This window comes from Halictus rubicundus, chromosome 5, assembly GCF_050948215.1.
Source record: "Halictus rubicundus isolate RS-2024b chromosome 5, iyHalRubi1_principal, whole genome shotgun sequence".
Taxonomy (NCBI): domain Eukaryota; kingdom Metazoa; phylum Arthropoda; class Insecta; order Hymenoptera; family Halictidae; genus Halictus; species Halictus rubicundus.
Window position 1 is genome coordinate 13,389,755 of NC_135153.1, and position 15,996 is coordinate 13,405,750.

Below are 15,996 nucleotides of genomic sequence, written 5' to 3' on the forward strand. Positions count from 1 at the left end.
AACGGGAAACCGTGCTGCCGACCTACCTCACCGCGGCTCTCGCGTCTCGGCCAGAGAGCCGCCAGAAAACGGAGAAGATTAGTTCACCGTGGGGCCGGAAGTTGCACGGATCGGCGGTACTTTCTACAATTTTACGAGACCGTGAGGCTCGAGCGGTTTACAGCACACGGCCGCTGACACGAATTCGCCGCAGGCACAAAGTAGATCGTGTGCCGCGAGGCACTTACTAGGGACATCGCTTAAGTGTGACACACCGATCTTAATGAAATTTATATGTACAGGGTGTACGATGAACAAATATACGACGCGCAGTTTTTTTTTTGTTTTTGGGATCTAGAGGAGATAGGACAGTGATATTTTGTTCAGATTGCGTGCTTTTAAGTAGGAAATTAGCCACATAAGGAAGTCTTCGGAAAAAGTTATTTGTCTGAACAATATTTAAAAAATTTAAATCGTCCTCCTGAGAGGTCTAAAATATGCGTTTCTCGAACCTAAATTACAATTTATCAATAAAAAATACTCGTGTCGAATGTTTGTTTAACAGGCTACACCCTAAATAAATTTTATTGAAATCGTGTTACGCTTAAGCAACGTCCCCCGCTAGATCGTCGCGACGTTCCGAAATGAGTTTCTGAAAGACACACATCCGAATCCATAACAATTAATTGTTCACCGTGCCGGATCTTCCCTGGCACTCTCCAAGGTACATAGTTCTCAGCGTCTACCACTGTTATTGCCTCCGGACATCTATAAAATCGTCAGGGCATCCTCGAAAGACGCAGAATGGATTTGAAATTGCGTTCTTGCCGAAACAATATTGTCGCAACTATCGAAGTTGTAGAGATCTTCTCATGGGAATTGATTATAAAAATCACGAGGAGTTTAAACGATTCTTGTCATTTTGTATAAGGCAACGCGTGCCGGACAGTTTCGGTGCTGGGTTTAGTGTTAAAATTGATATCCCGTTAAGCATTAGAATCAGGACATATAAAGGCGAATGCAATTTTACACACAATGCTTCGCTCCACCGACGTACAATACAAAAACCAGGTCACACCATTCAAAAAGATGAGGAGAACCTTGCAAACTCTATACGCCTCCGCCCACAATCAGCCTCATGAGATGCGTACAGAGTCTCTATCAGTTATCCTAGCTGATCGAGCTAGCCGGACAGTCTGAACCCTTCGGGGACGTCGGCGGATTGTCAGTTTGTTAAACTGATCTTTATGCAAAATAAAAATTTTCTATGTAAGTTGTAAGAAAGAGAAATGAAGTAAAAATCTGCTTATCCTTTTAGTAATTTCAACAAGTCAGAAAGAGTGGAATAATGTCCACAAATTATTCTAATATTTTCACAGTTTTGTATTTCAACTACCCATTATTCTCATAAATGCATAAGACCGGTCTAGTTATCATAATCTCAGGATTTAGACTTTTTGATATTTTCCCTATCCGCCTATAAATTCCAGAGAGCGAACAACAATTCGTGAAAACACATCGCATAATCTGACCTCCAATTTGAAGTTCTCACTTCATAGCAAAAAAATAAATGTTCAAGATCAGACCACAGTGCGTCGCACTGATGTCGGGCCCGAGGGGTTAATGAGTAACAGTTTTGAACAGTGATCGTTGGTTTCGAGGCACGTCACCGCAGAACCTCTTCAGCAAAGTATACCTGAAAGGAGAGCGGCGTGCAGCTATCCTCGTCCGGACATCGTGGATCCGCGTGTCTGGAACCAGAGCGAAGACCTCCCGGCGAGTTTCTCGTCGCGCATCCAGCACGGGAACACGAAGAGAGCCTGGCAGTACTTTAGAAACGGTAAATTGTTCAAGGCCGCCGGAGAGCCCGTGCAGGTGAAAACCGCGCGCATATACAAGACAGAGGAGAACGGTCGTGGAGAGGCTCGCTGTCACGCGAGCGTCGCCGGCGCACACTGTGTGTCAGTGCGCACGGCATGGCATTTCGATGCCTATCTACCGGTGAAGGCACCGATTCGATAACCCGGCGATTCGGGGTCAACATGGCCGCCTTTTATAACGCATAGCCACCGCCGCCGCCGCCGTCGCCGCCGACGACGACCGCGACGACGACGACGGTGAAAAGTCTCGCGATCAGTATGACAGCTGACGCGTCCGTCGAATGAGGGACGCGTGCCGCGAAAAGACGCGACGACGACGACGACGACGACGACGACGACGACGTCTCGCTAACGAGGGCAGCTTTTCACGCGGAAGCTCGATGAGCGATACACGCGTAATTAGAGGCTCGAACGGCCGCGAACAGAAACGAGACACATCGCCTGCACAAGTGCCCCACTCCTTTCGTTTCTCTTCTTCGCTGTGAATCCGACGCGAATGCGACGTCGTCGGTGTGCCCGCGGTGAATGCCGTTGCCGCGTCGTTACCGAAGTTTCTAGGTCCGTCATTAAGCGCGCGGAACGCTCGAAACTTATCAATGGAAATTGCGAACGATACACGCGACAAGTCCGACCGCGGAGATAAGCTTCTTTAAATCAAACGCGACGCTCACGACGGACAACTTTTGCACGAAGTGGACGTAACTGGCTAGTTAGCTCAACGTGGGAATTAGCTTTTCTTTAAAACTGATATTGACGGGTTTATTGCCACGCGAATTTTATGCGTTTCACGCGTGTTTCACCTGTTTCAATCGTACAAGCGATCAGCGTTGTTAGCCCCTCGCGCTACAATTTATTTGACGATTACTGTGGTCCGAATTTCTTAGAAAAAAAGAGGAAGATTAAAAATTCACAGTCTAACAAATACCAGTCCTTACAGCCCGATTACAGTTCTTATCATGAGAAGAGTTTGGTCTCTAAGTCGCTTGACAATGAGGACTCTTAATAGTACAGTGATTTCTCGATGATAAATGTCGCGGAATTATTCCCACTAGTGTAAACATAACACGGGTCGGGTATGTCTCCTGAACGATACACGACGCTGGCAAGACCCGTGTTGTTGACATATATCGAGAATTCACTGTACCCTCTTGGATTTTGAATAAACTAAAAGTCTGTCCAGACCGTCGTCTCGTTGAACAATTGAATGAGAAGGTGGAAGGGCTCGCTCGTTCGATCTTCATCCAACTTCGTTCTCGGGCGCTTTTTGAGTACGGCAATTTGTCTTTCATACGTCGCGAAGACACAGCCAGAATCCGCAATGCCGGTCCTCCGAACGTCTAACCGGACAGGCGAGCGAGTTAATTGGTTCCACCGAAAAGTCCCGCGTCGGCCCGACTTGTAATCACCGTGGAAAAAAAGGTCGGTGCCCGCCGCAAAAACTCATCCGACCAGGGCCGACTCGATTTTTCTCCCTCCCCCCTCCCGGGGTGACAAGTTTTTCCCGCGAAACCGCGCGGAAATATCTGGTGCCGCGAGCGCGTGGCCAGCCGCGAGGTGAATGACAGTTGCGGACAGTTCGTACACAAGCACGTTCCACTGACCCTGGGCTGAAACGATCCGGATGAGCTGAAACGACCCCCGCTCCCTCCAACCCCTCTCGCCGTTCCCCGTCGCCTCTGCACGTGCTGCCTGTCGTCGTCCCCGGTGGACTTTCCGCACTCTTATCCAAAGCCGTACCCTACCCGAGGCCAGAACTGTCCCAAGAAAGCCGCACGCCGTTTCGCAGAAGATATTAGGATAAGTTTCATTCATACAAACTTCGGAACAAATCTCGACCTTCGGAAACCGCCGGGCTGGACGAGGTCTGCGAGCTGCGCTCGAGGGTGAACAAATCCCGGGACCGTGCTCTAATGTGGCGCTAAGAAATCGGTGTACGCCAACCTGGAAAGATCGGTACATTGATTTCTCGATATATGTCAAAAACACGGATCTTGCCAGCGTCGTGTATCGTCCAGGAGACATACCCGACCCGTGTTATGTTTACACTCCTCGGCGTCCGACGTGTATTATCCAGGCGTTGGCGACATATATAGAGAAATCACTGTACTTCATCGATGTTAAAGTATCGAAGTTTTCAGAAATTGGTCCTGATTGAATAGTTTTAGATTCGGTTCCTTTTTGCTGAGGTGTCTTCGTGTATAAAGGTCTTTTCTCTGTGCCTCAAACATCTCCATTTACAGTAAGGACAGCCGTCTTTTGAACTTTATTGAAGATTTTAAGAACTGGAGAATCTAATTGAAGGAACGTGCAAAGTATAATCACTGCTGCCCCCAGTGGCCTAGCAGAGTTATTAATTAGTGTAGAACAGCTTAAAAGGGACCAGTCTAGGATCAGTGCAAAGGTATCTAATGCATCAACAATTGATCCCAATCGAACTGTTTTAGATCAAGTATCCCTCTACCTTAGACATCTTCGGCTTTGTAGCTGTCTATTGAAGCTTGTTGAAGATTTCTAGAAACTCGAGGAGCGATAACGCATGCTGCCCTCATCGATTAGAGTACACGATCTTCGCAAAAGTAACCGAGAAGTCAATGCCGATGTAACACTACAAGCCCAACTTTCCCTCCGCTTTAGACACCTTCGGCTACAATGGTTACGGGTAACAGTCTTCGGAAGCTCATCAAAGATTTCCATGATTGAACCCATTCGGAGTAGCGTGTGCAAAGTATAATTTGCACTCGTGATCGACTCGCAGCTGTTCCTAAGTGGAGTCGGAAGCTCCGAAGTTCACGGCGCACAGAAACAAGTTGGATCTGCGGAAAGGCACGGAGGGAAGGCCAGAAGAGCAAGTTCGTGGTTGGCTGGAGCGGGGTGGCACGAAGAGAAGGTGGTTGGGAACGAGCCACGAGGGTAGAGGGATAAAGAGAGAGGGAGAGAGCGTGGCCAGGAGAGAGGGGACGGGGGATGGAGTAGGTCGATACGGTAAACTATTGTCTGCCGGGTGAAGTGTTCGCGAGAACCTAGCCAGGAAGACGACTTCGCCACGGTTACGTGCATTCCGCAGTTCGCACGAAACGCCGAAGATATGACGTGTTCGGAACCGCAACGATGCTCATCCGCGCCCGAGAGGCCACGATCCTCTAACCGTGGAATCATTCCTGTCCCTTGGCCTCGATCGATGTTTAGCTCTCTGAACGTATCGGTCGTCGTGGCGTTACCGACCGAGCGTCGGACATGTTGCAAATAATAACTCCGAACGGCCACCCTGGGGGCCGCCATCTTGTTTACCCAGAAATCACGATTCTTTCGATATTTTCGCGTGAGTCTCAGAAACGCTGAATGAAACCTTCAATTTTGTATAATGTAATAAAAGAGTACCGTGCAGAGATCATTTTGGAGGTATTTTTCTAGCCGCTGGATGGTGCAATGATCAAATTATGCTAGGCTAAGTTAGGGGAGTCCTCCGAACTGCACAGCTCCATTGTGAAGATGGGAAATCGCATTACCCAGATCTTTTGGGAAAGTATTTAGCTAGCTCCTAGATGCTACAATGATCAGAGTAAAATTGAGTCCGGTGGACTCGATAAGTCGAATTTGCAAGCGGATGAATTCTCGAGGAGAACCGCAAGATTTCCTAGGTCTTCTGCTGGCTCCTGGACGCTGTAATGATCAAATCAAGCTGGTCTAAGTTAGGGGAGTCCTTCGAACCGCCATTGGCAGCCGCATACCTCGAAAAATCGACTCGGCAAGCGGCCGGGATTCTCGAAGACGGGGAATCGCTGGATTTCGACGAGTTTTCGGGAATGTCGTCTGTGAATGCGGATCCGCGTCAGTTGGCTACGTACACAAATGCGGTTTGGCATGCGACGATGCACGGCCATCCGGCGCAGGAGTGTTTACACCGATTGTCATCGTGGGTGGAGTAGTAAACACAATTCCACCGTACCACCTTGTTCTGCTGGCTGCGTGTGCGATCCGTTCGCGTTTACGTTCGTCTAGGTATGTCTGGTGGCAACGCTGCCAGCAACGTTGCGGTGAATTCCAAGTTTCGATCGTCGGGATTGAGCGCTCTGCCGCCGATAGTTAATGCCCCGAAGTATCTGGTTCAGCCAGACGAATTAGCATCTCGCGGCCTAGGAAAGAAGCGTCGATCGACAATCGGAATCGAGGTTTCTGCATCGGGTGTCCCACGAGGATCGGTCGTTCTCGCGATCGGAGCAGAAATTTCTCATACAGCTCCCAGAAAACTGTGCCACGGAATTGGGATTACCAGGAGAAATGATTTCGCTGGATGGAGCATTCTTGTCTCTACCATTGCTAGACTGGTTAAACAGGTTAGCAGTTTATGACCACCATAAAAATATTTTATATTTCGCGGCTCATGCCTGCGCATTCCGCGCCGTCGCTCTTTTTCCTTTTCTCTCGATCGCGCTGCGTTACGGGTTCGTAGCTCTCCGGCCAGTTCATAAAATCGAGAAGTATATACGACTTTATTCACCGGACGCGTTTTCGAAGGGATTTTTATTTTGCCCGTTTATAGACGAAATAATTGTTTGATACACTTACCGGTGACTTTCGGGCATCCGAGCGACGAACAAAATCGTCGTACGCTTCGGTGCTCGCCCGCTCGAACAATAAAGAGATCGTTCGTGGTAGATATTTTATTTCCAATTTAGGAACTGAAATGCCCATATAATAAAAAATATTTTGTATCGTATAATAATAATTATTATTATTAAATTGGGAAACGAGGGGTTACGCTAAAAAGTCACTTGCTAAGTATACAAAAATGAAGAGAAAACTCGCAAAAGAAAAACAAAAGAAGAAACGAACATAGATTTTTTCTTTTCATTGAATATTAATCGTTCTCTAATTTTCTCTCGCTATCTCTCTCTCTCTCTCTCTCTCTCTCTTTTTTACTTTCTTTCATTCGCACACTTTTACACACACGCTCTCTCTGTCTCTTTCCCATTTCACGTATTCTCTACGCACGCAATCTTAATCTCTTACGCACACAGTTTCGCCTGTCCCGCGAGCGGGCGCGCGCTCTATAAATTCGAGATGAAACAACAACCACGGTAACAAAACAAGAAAAAAGAAATGGTGTAATTACATAAAAAATATTCCGGCCATCGAATTTTGCACTTCCGTGAAATTTCTTCGTCGCCTACCCCCTTTGTTAGTCTCGTTCTCTAATTGATAAAGGGCTCGCTTTAAAAGCACATACAAACGACCGTCGTCGTCGTTCGATTTTCATTCTTTTCCATTTAGTCTCGAAGTCACTACCTTAAGCAGTTTTATGGCACGTATTCTCGTACAAGCCCTTCTATAAGCCTTCTGTCTCTTCTCCCTTTCTCGAGAAAGAGAAAGGGGACGGTTTCCATCCCTATGCCGGTACCCTCCCCCGAACAACGCACCCTTATTTCTCGCGGTCCCGTCTCAGGAATTGAAAAAGCAACGGGAAAACGAACCCCGCGGAATTCACTCGAATCGCAACAGCAACGTACAATGTCCGTCGAATTTCACTTTGTACACACGCACCACGACGAACTCGGAGGATCTATAGATCGTCACGCATACACGCACAACAGCCGATGGTCTCCGTTGATTCCCGATGATCCTCGCGACGAAAAATTTCGAGGGAAACGAACGAAAGAAATGAAAGAACGTACAACCATCGCGCGGAAATGATCGAATATATATATATATCGGTAGCAAAAATTCGTTGTGTCTCGAACCAAATAGGAACGTGTTTTTTATTTTCTCTGAACAGACCGAACGAACGATCAACGAAAGATTTCGAATTCAGAACGCGTCGGGCGTCACCGGAAGACCTTCTTTATCTTTTTTTTCTCTCCCCACCTACTCCGTCTTTTTCTCTTCGCCATTCTCTCACTCTCTCTATCTCGCGCCAAAAGAAAATAGCTCGGTCAGTAATAGTCGCAAACAACGCTCGCCACAACACTCAATCGTCGCACAACATGAACAACTTATCCGTGAAAGACATCGATATAGAAATCTTGATTTTTCCCCTAGGTAAACGGTCCGCGGACACACGTGGACCGGGTCTTTAAATTACACTCTTGTACGTACACACGTCTCTTAGGGTTACGAATGCTTTAACGTTATCTGATATTTAGTTTTTACTTAGTACTTTTTTTTCACTTTTAATCTTTCTTTATCAGAGAGTATCCTAAAACGAACAAATTCTATCGATACGTCTACGTTTAACATGGATATTAACCGTCGTCGGTTTTCCTTCCATTTTGCAGAATATCGGTGGCCCGCGATGTTCGATCGCCAGGCAGCGATCGCGCGCATGTCCTAGAAATCAGTCGATCATGATGGTGCTCGTTAACCGAAAACAGAAAAACAAACATCCGTTTTTTTTTCTCTCTATTTCGTCTCTCTCCCTCTCACACACACGTACACTCTATCATACTTCCTCTCTCTCGCTCTTTTTCACTCTCGTTCATTGTTCTCGCACACGCACACACGCTGTCTCTCTCTCTCTCTCTCTCTCTCTCTCTCTCTCTCTCTCTCTCTCTCTCTTCATTTTTTTGTCGCCATTGTCGATGATACAATAATCGCACGTAGACGAGAACGAAAGCGCACATTTTGCCAGTGTGTTTTCGTCTTTCTTTCGCACGATTGTGTATGTCTGTGTGTTTGTATATATTTGTGTGTGTGTGATCTTCTTTTTTGTGTTGTTGTTTGTCGGTTGTTACTCCTCTGTTTCATTCTAAATTGTACAAAAACGACCTCCTCTAAAAAATGTAGTCTGCAAAATATTACACGTTGCACCCTAGCAAAGAATATATTTATACAGCGATACGACTATCGTTGGCCACACAAAAATGTCGGACAGCCTGTACACACTTGTTTACTTGTATTTTTTTTTTTATCGTTTTGCTAAACCTTAACACGTTTTTTTTTCTTACGTAAAATGTTGAAAGATATAATGCATGGGGACTTTTTTCTTTTATCTAGCTTAACGGATACGTGATTATATACACTATGTACAGCTTGTTTGTTTCGTCTCGTTGCTAATAAACACCGCGATGCGTGCACTTAATCATTTCTGTTTAGAGCTGACTACACAGATCGGTGTATGTATACGTTCTCGCGTGTGTCTGTGTGTTCGTGTACATGTATTTTGTATAGTTTTGTATGATGTATATGCTTGAACATGAGAATGTACGTGTGTGTGTTCGTATAAGTGTGTGTACGTATTAGTGAGTGTGAAGAGATACAATGAAAATTTGTCTATAAACTTACACAATTAGAATAGGGTTCTCGCGATCGTTTTACACACTACGATAAGATTTTTTTCATCGTTATACAATAAACAATTATACGTTTCTGACGATCCGTCGGCTAAAGATCTCGCATATACACATATACATATATATATAATCATTTATTTATTCATTTATATATATATATTTATTTATTCATTTATTTATTTAGTTATCACATCGCACGTTCGAAATGAAGGAATTACGACCCTACCACGCGACAGAGAAGCGAATTTGTCGAACCAAAAAATTGTCTCTGTAAGAAATCTGTCTTCTTCTTCTTCTTCTTCTTCCTCGGGCGCGGAGAAAGTAAACAAAATAAGAAACATCTGTATCGAAGAGAAACGGTACACGAATAAAAAGAGTGGTTCGTCCGAATCGTTCGCTCGATCAGTGATCGTTTGTCGATCGTTTGAAGTAGCGAGAGCACGCGCACACCCGCGCGTCACAGATTGTGACAGAGAATGAACGTAAAAAAGTCGTGTCATGTGCACAGTTCATTTTTATCCCTCGTGTATGAAAAAAGAGTCGACTGCCATCGTCGATCGTCCAATGAGTAACGCAGCAGCGTATTATCATTTTTGTCTCTTCCCCCTCTTTTATTCTCATTTTTTTGATCGTTATCACAGTGCTTTTAGTACGTTCTTTCTTTAATTATTTTTTCTTTCCATTAAATCCCCCCTTTTTAAATATCGAATACTCTCTCGATATATATATTTTTCTGTATATATATATATGTATATATATAAAAAAAAATTAAAACAAGACCGAAACATCGTTCTCTTTCTCCCTTCATCCCTCTCGATCTCTCTCCCCCTCTCTCAATCTCTCTCTTTCACACTCTCTCAAAAAATTTACAACGAAGTGTATCTTGCATTATTGTTATATATAAAAAATTATTACCTAATTTATTGCATAATATATGCATGTACACGCCTGCGACACTGCGAATTATTCGTTCGCCACCTCGAACTCATGCACAGTCTTCAACCCTCTTCGCTAACGGGGCGTTCGACGATCGGCGCCGATTTCAATCGAAGAAGCAGGTGTCGCGGTGGAATAAAATCGTCTACGGTGATCCACGCGACCAGTGAACGCTGGATCGTCGATCGCCCCGTGTAGGATCGAACAGGATCCTCGGATCGACGGCCGATTTCCGCTCGGCGGACGTGAACGCAAGAAATTGCATCGGGGGCTCGAACATCCGATTCTCGAACGAACAAAACAAACAGAGGCGAGGAAACCCGACGGATCTTTGTCTTTAAGAGAAGAAACAAAACGAGAAGAAAAGGAAAGAACTGAAGGGAGACTGGCAACGGAAGCTTCCCAGACGAGCGCAATTCGTTTGAAAGAATTAAGGGTTGAAGTTCGTGGACTGTATCTTCTAATAACTGAAGTAATTGTTGCTCGTCATCTTTTTCCACGCGAGTATTTTTACTTTTCACTGAGAATTTGATCTGGACATAAAATGTACTTAACCCTCATTAATGTACTGTAATTTTTAAAGTCGTACCATGACATATTTTTTAGTCTAATTTGATTTTTAGTCACAGTGTGATGGAAGTATCTTGTTCTGTTGCGTCTCTGTTGTCAATTTTTAATCCACACAACAGAGTAAATGCAATTTCTCTTTTTAAACTGTGAAATAATTGTTCATTTTTATCTAGAGGTTGATGTCTGCTGTTTTTGTATGTATACATTTTTTACATACACAAGAAAAATTCGAACGATCAAGGTTAAGTAAAATAATTAAACAACAAAAAACAAACAATTCAAATAGTGGGTGTTGAACATCTTTTTTTATCCATCACACCCGATTTGTAGAATTGCATTTAGGCATACTGTTAAACCCTCGCTATACACAGGGTGATCCAACTAAAGTTAACCACCTAAATACGTCCTTCAGTTGTACAAAAATTATTTTGTTCGCATTTTGAATGCCATCGATGGACGAATACGCAGCAGACAATATTTTTATGTTAAGATCATTTTTCAAAGTCAGATACATCGTTTTTAGTGTATAGTGAGTGAACAAATTATTAGAGACACTTGCACGAATAGACAAATTTACATTAAAACGATGAATTTCTAACTGAAAGTCTAGCTACATTGAATTCTTATATTTTTAGGAAGTATTGACGTTTGCAAATTGCAAATATACGTTTACCAACACTGTAAGGAACATTATCCGTCACATACACGATAGATATATTTTTCGCTCTGTGGCTCTAATAATTTAATTACTCACCGCAAGTGTATATTTTCTTTAACATCTGAAATTCGTGCGCAAAAAATTTAAATGCCTACAAAATATTTTTTATACCAACTGAAAGAGACTACCCTTAGGTGAACAACCCTGTATACGAATCCGGACGCGTATCTTGTTTTAAAAATAGAAATAAAACTCTTTTGTGGTTAACATTTAATCAATATAGCGAATGCAATATAAATTGTCTTGCATTTTTCAGAAATGATTGAAAATGAAATACATCGAAAGAAATCATACGGTGACGAGGAGTACCACTAAAAATGACCGTGCTGTAGACTGCGGAACTTCAAGCAAAATAAAAATTGTCTTCATCAGTGATAAGAAAGGGAAGTTACGTAAAAATGAAATGAATAATATTAAATCTGATGTTTCTTCTCTTCTGTGTTTAAACTACAAATTTTTAAAAATGTACAAAATCTAGTAATATAAATCTGTAGTTTACTTATAATACAGTCGAAAACACTGTATTGCCAAAAATCGAAGACTTTAGAGTATCAGAACTTGCAACCCCTATCTTTTTAACATCATATATTCAAACTGTAAAAATGCGTCCACGAAGAGTTACTCAACAAATTTATATCTTTGGGTATACATGTGGATAAAAAATTGCTAAAAATTTGGATAGCCACATTCTTGTTAATTTCACGAAGTAATGAAAAATAGTGACTTTTAGTTCCCAGTGAACCTAGCGTGAAAGTAAATTGCTCATCCGGGAAGCCTTCCGTAGCGAGAAACGCAATGAAACGAACGAAAATAATCGAGACCGACGTTCGCTACTTGTAATCGGACACCCTAACGGTATGAGATCCCATTGTCTACTTAGACGTTGGGGCAGCCGGCTGGTGCTGCCCCGCCATCCCCAGTCTTGGTTGCGAGGAAGCAAGTAATTCTTTGTAATACGCGCTGAACTCCGGCGGCAGAAAGGACGCGGGGGCCGTGGGCGGAATCGGCGGCGGGAACAGACCGTTGTAGAACGCGGAATAGTACATCGGGTCCAAAATTGGTAGGAACTTGCCGGGTGTGTTTGTTGGCAGTTGTGGGAGGAAGGCTGGATTGCTTTGCGGCACCTGGGGCACGAAACCTGAGGGTATGCTGGGTACGCTGTGCCGCCTCCCAGCTTCGTTTTGCCTGGCTTCTTGTTGCTGTTGCTGTTGCTGTTGTTGTTGCTGTTGTTGCTGCTGCTGCTGCTGCTGAGCGATCAACGACTTGTCGCCTTCGCTGATACGACGCTGTTGATGATACTGCTGTTGCTGTTGTTGCTGCTGCTGATGTATCTCCTTACCTCCAGTCTCTACGTTTTTTCTCCTGTCTATACTAATCTGCTGGTGCATTGCTGCTTGAATTCTAGGGTAGTTCCCGCTGTTCAAGTGGTTCAGATTAGGTACGTTCGGTATCACGGGGTGACTACTTGGCTTCCTAGGTGTGTACGGTGAAACCGGTTCGCTCCTCACCGTGTATTTCCCGTTCGCCTGGTGCCTTCTCTGTCCTGGTACGGTATTGTTCCGATTCGGTGGACTTGGCACCCGCACCGGCGGGCTCAGGTGGTTGCTCTTGTGTTTTGGATTGACGATCGTGATCTCCAGGTTGTTCGACGCCATCGTTCGGCTGTCCAGTACGTTCTGGTAGCCCGGATAACCGCCGCCGCCGCCGCCGCCGGGCGGGCCGCGTTTCGAGCAGTCCGTCGGCTTCTCTTTGATCGTGGACGAGTTCCTCATCTCCAGGTTCAGTGGATTAGGCCTCGGCACTACAGGTACTTTAACTATTTCTAGGCTCGGCCGCGGGAACACCGGCTTCTCGGCGGAGGACTTTTGCGTCAGGTCGAGAACGCCGCCGTGCGCCACCATCTCGTTGTTGTTGTTCACCGGACCGTGGTGATGATGGTGGTGGTTGTGGCTGTGGTTGTGATGGTGGTGGTTGTGGTAATGATGGTGCGGCGGCGGTTGCAAACGGTGCAGCGTGGGCCGATACTTTGGAGGGATGAGAATATCTTTCGGGTCCCCGTAAACCGTCTTTTCGTTGTGCGCGAATATCGACCTCGACTGCGTCACCTTTGGCGGGAATATCCTGCCATTGGGGACCGATGGTGGCACGAACCGGTGGTTAGCTTGGTGATGGATGGCCGAGGCCGGTGGCGGGACATTGGCATTCGCGTACAGCTGCAACAACGCCGCGTTGTTCGACGTGCCGAGGTTGATCACCCGACTGTTCACCATGTTGTTGTTGTTCACGGTGGTGGTGTTGTTGTTGTTGTTGTGATGGGCAGGCGATTGCTTGGTGGGCACCTGGAGCCTCGCCTGGTGATGTGGATGTTGGTGATCCTGCGGCGACGACAGCATATGACCGATGTCCGGCGTGACGGTCACGGAGATCAGCTTCGGAATGGAGTTCGGCGTGACCGGCAACGGGTACGAGGTCGGCGGCTTCTCCTCGGTCTTCATGGTGGCAGGTGCTGGCGGGTTGCTCTGGATCACGCTCGGCCGAGTATCCAGGTCCACGGCAGTGACCTCGAGACCTCCCTCGCGAAGGATCTCGAGCTTGCGCTTCTTGAAACTGGGAATGATGATCTTATCCCTGCTGGTGTCGCTCTCCGACTCGAGGTCGATCACTTCCGGCGATCGGGGCGGCACGATCGCCTTCTCCCCGAACATCGGCTTCTCCCCGAACAGAGGTATGTTCTCTTTGCCCTGGGCCAGCAGGGTCGTCTGCTTCGGATCTAGCTTGATCTCCTTCATGTCCTTCTCCGGCGGAGGCGTCAACGTGACCACCGTGGTGGCGTTCGTTGCCACCGTGGTCACCGGAAGCCCCGGCGGCGAACACGACGGTGGGACCTGTTGAGATATCAACGGGCTGTTCAGCTGCCTCTCCAACACGCTCTGGCTATTCCCGTTCGTCGCAACGTTCGTCGGCGTCGTCGACGGTGTACTGCTCGGCGTCGAGATCGACGTGTTCGACGAGGGCGGCGGACTTGGCAGTTGGCTGGCTTGCTGGCTAGGAGACGGCGTGCTGTTCGCGATCATCGTGTTTAACGACTTCAGCCGTTCGGGCTTCACCCGCACGCTACGCAACGACGACGTTTTCCCCGTCTCCGTCTTCGGCTTCTCGCCTGGCAGGAACGGCTGTGGAACAAACAACGGATCTCTTCATCTTGGACAACAATCAACTACCGCTAAACCTTGGCCTATCCCATATTTCCTCAACTACATCGACTCTTAGTTCATTCACTTCCGACCAAGATGTTTCGACATTTCATAAGGGAGATACGTTGCAGTAAAACATTTTAGCCCTGTCAAGCTCTTTTAGGTGAAAATTACATTCTATTTTTCTGTTATTGATGTACCATTGGCAGGGAGTATTTGACTAAATGAATTGAACGTTTACTACATTTATTCGTTCATTGATGGAAAAAAAGCGTTTCAAGGTAACGTAAGGGACGAGGAGGAAGAAAACGAGGATGGTACGCACCGCTGTCGTTATAATTGGCTGTAACGGGGGAGTAGTAGTGGTAAGACTCGTTTCTACAGGCGGCGGCGTTTCCGAAGGGTACGGATCATTGGTTTCTTGCTTGATTTCTTCAGACTCGTCGGAGACGCTGCTAGACTTGGTTCGTCTTCCTTGGTTCAGTCTCACTTTTGCTTCCTCGCCCCTCTGATACCTCTCGTAAGGTAACAGTAACCTGGAAACAGGAGAACCGATCACACCCGGCACAATTATCCAAATGATTCGATGCTTCTCCAAATATAAATATCTACGTATTTCTAAATTTCTAAAATAGTAAGAATATGTTAATTAATGCAAGGAGCAAGCAGGAGTTAGCAATGGTGAAGACGACCGTACCTTTCGTAATGTCGACGAGTGATGGTGGCGGCACTGGTGGACCCTGTGTTGCCCCCGATGTCGTCGTAGATCGTCTTCCACAATCGTCCGGCGCTGACGGTGTCGTAGCCGCCGAGCATTTGAACTTTCGTATAAAACGGGAAAAGATCGACTGAAAATGAAACGAGCCTGGTTAGAAACACCGGTCCGGGGCTGTCGGCGAGCTTCGATTACAGAACTTGACTCGTCAAAAGGAAACACTGCTGTAGATCAGCTTCGAACAGTACCAATCACTGTTTCAAGTACAAAGCTCGGGACAAATTAATGATTCTATGACTGACAGGAAGAGGTCCGGCCGGCAGTGTCGTCAACCCTTCAACAACCATACAAATGAAAAACCTATTTCAAGAGGAAGATCCTCAGAACTTTCAATCTTATGGTAATCTAAGCGCAGGCGAATTTTAATGGATCAATCTGGACTCTATTTGTTGGGAAGACAGATGAGTTCGGATCACCGCGACCAGACGCCTTCCGGTTGCCTAAGACGCATCTAGAAGCGGCGCAGCCAATCGTTCGTAGGAAAGCACAGATACTGACTTTGCCTTCAACAACCATACAAATGAAAAACCTATTTCAAGAGGAAGATCCTCAGAACTTTCAATCTTATGGTAATCTAAGCGCAGGCGAATTTTAATGGATCAATCTGGACTCTATTTGTTGGGAAGACAGATGAGTTTGGATCACCGCGACCAGACGC

General features: G+C 45.9%; 1 protein-coding gene across 2 annotated transcripts in view; it reads right to left on the bottom strand.

The window, feature by feature from the left end:
- Positions 1 to 6,564: 6,564 nt before the first annotated feature.
- LOC143354412 (uncharacterized) overlaps positions 6,565 to 15,996 on the bottom strand; it is a 331,754-nt gene continuing 322,322 nt past the window's right edge. For both annotated transcript variants that reach the window (XM_076788466.1, XM_076788465.1), the window contains 3 exons: positions 15,261 to 15,411; positions 14,889 to 15,099; positions 6,565 to 14,542 (listed from right to left, as the gene is read on the bottom strand). In XM_076788466.1, coding sequence (XP_076644581.1) covers positions 12,242 to 14,542; positions 14,889 to 15,099; positions 15,261 to 15,411 — 2,663 coding nt within the window. In that variant the 3' untranslated portion in view covers positions 6,565 to 12,241. The remainder of the gene's footprint in view (positions 14,543 to 14,888; positions 15,100 to 15,260; positions 15,412 to 15,996) is intronic.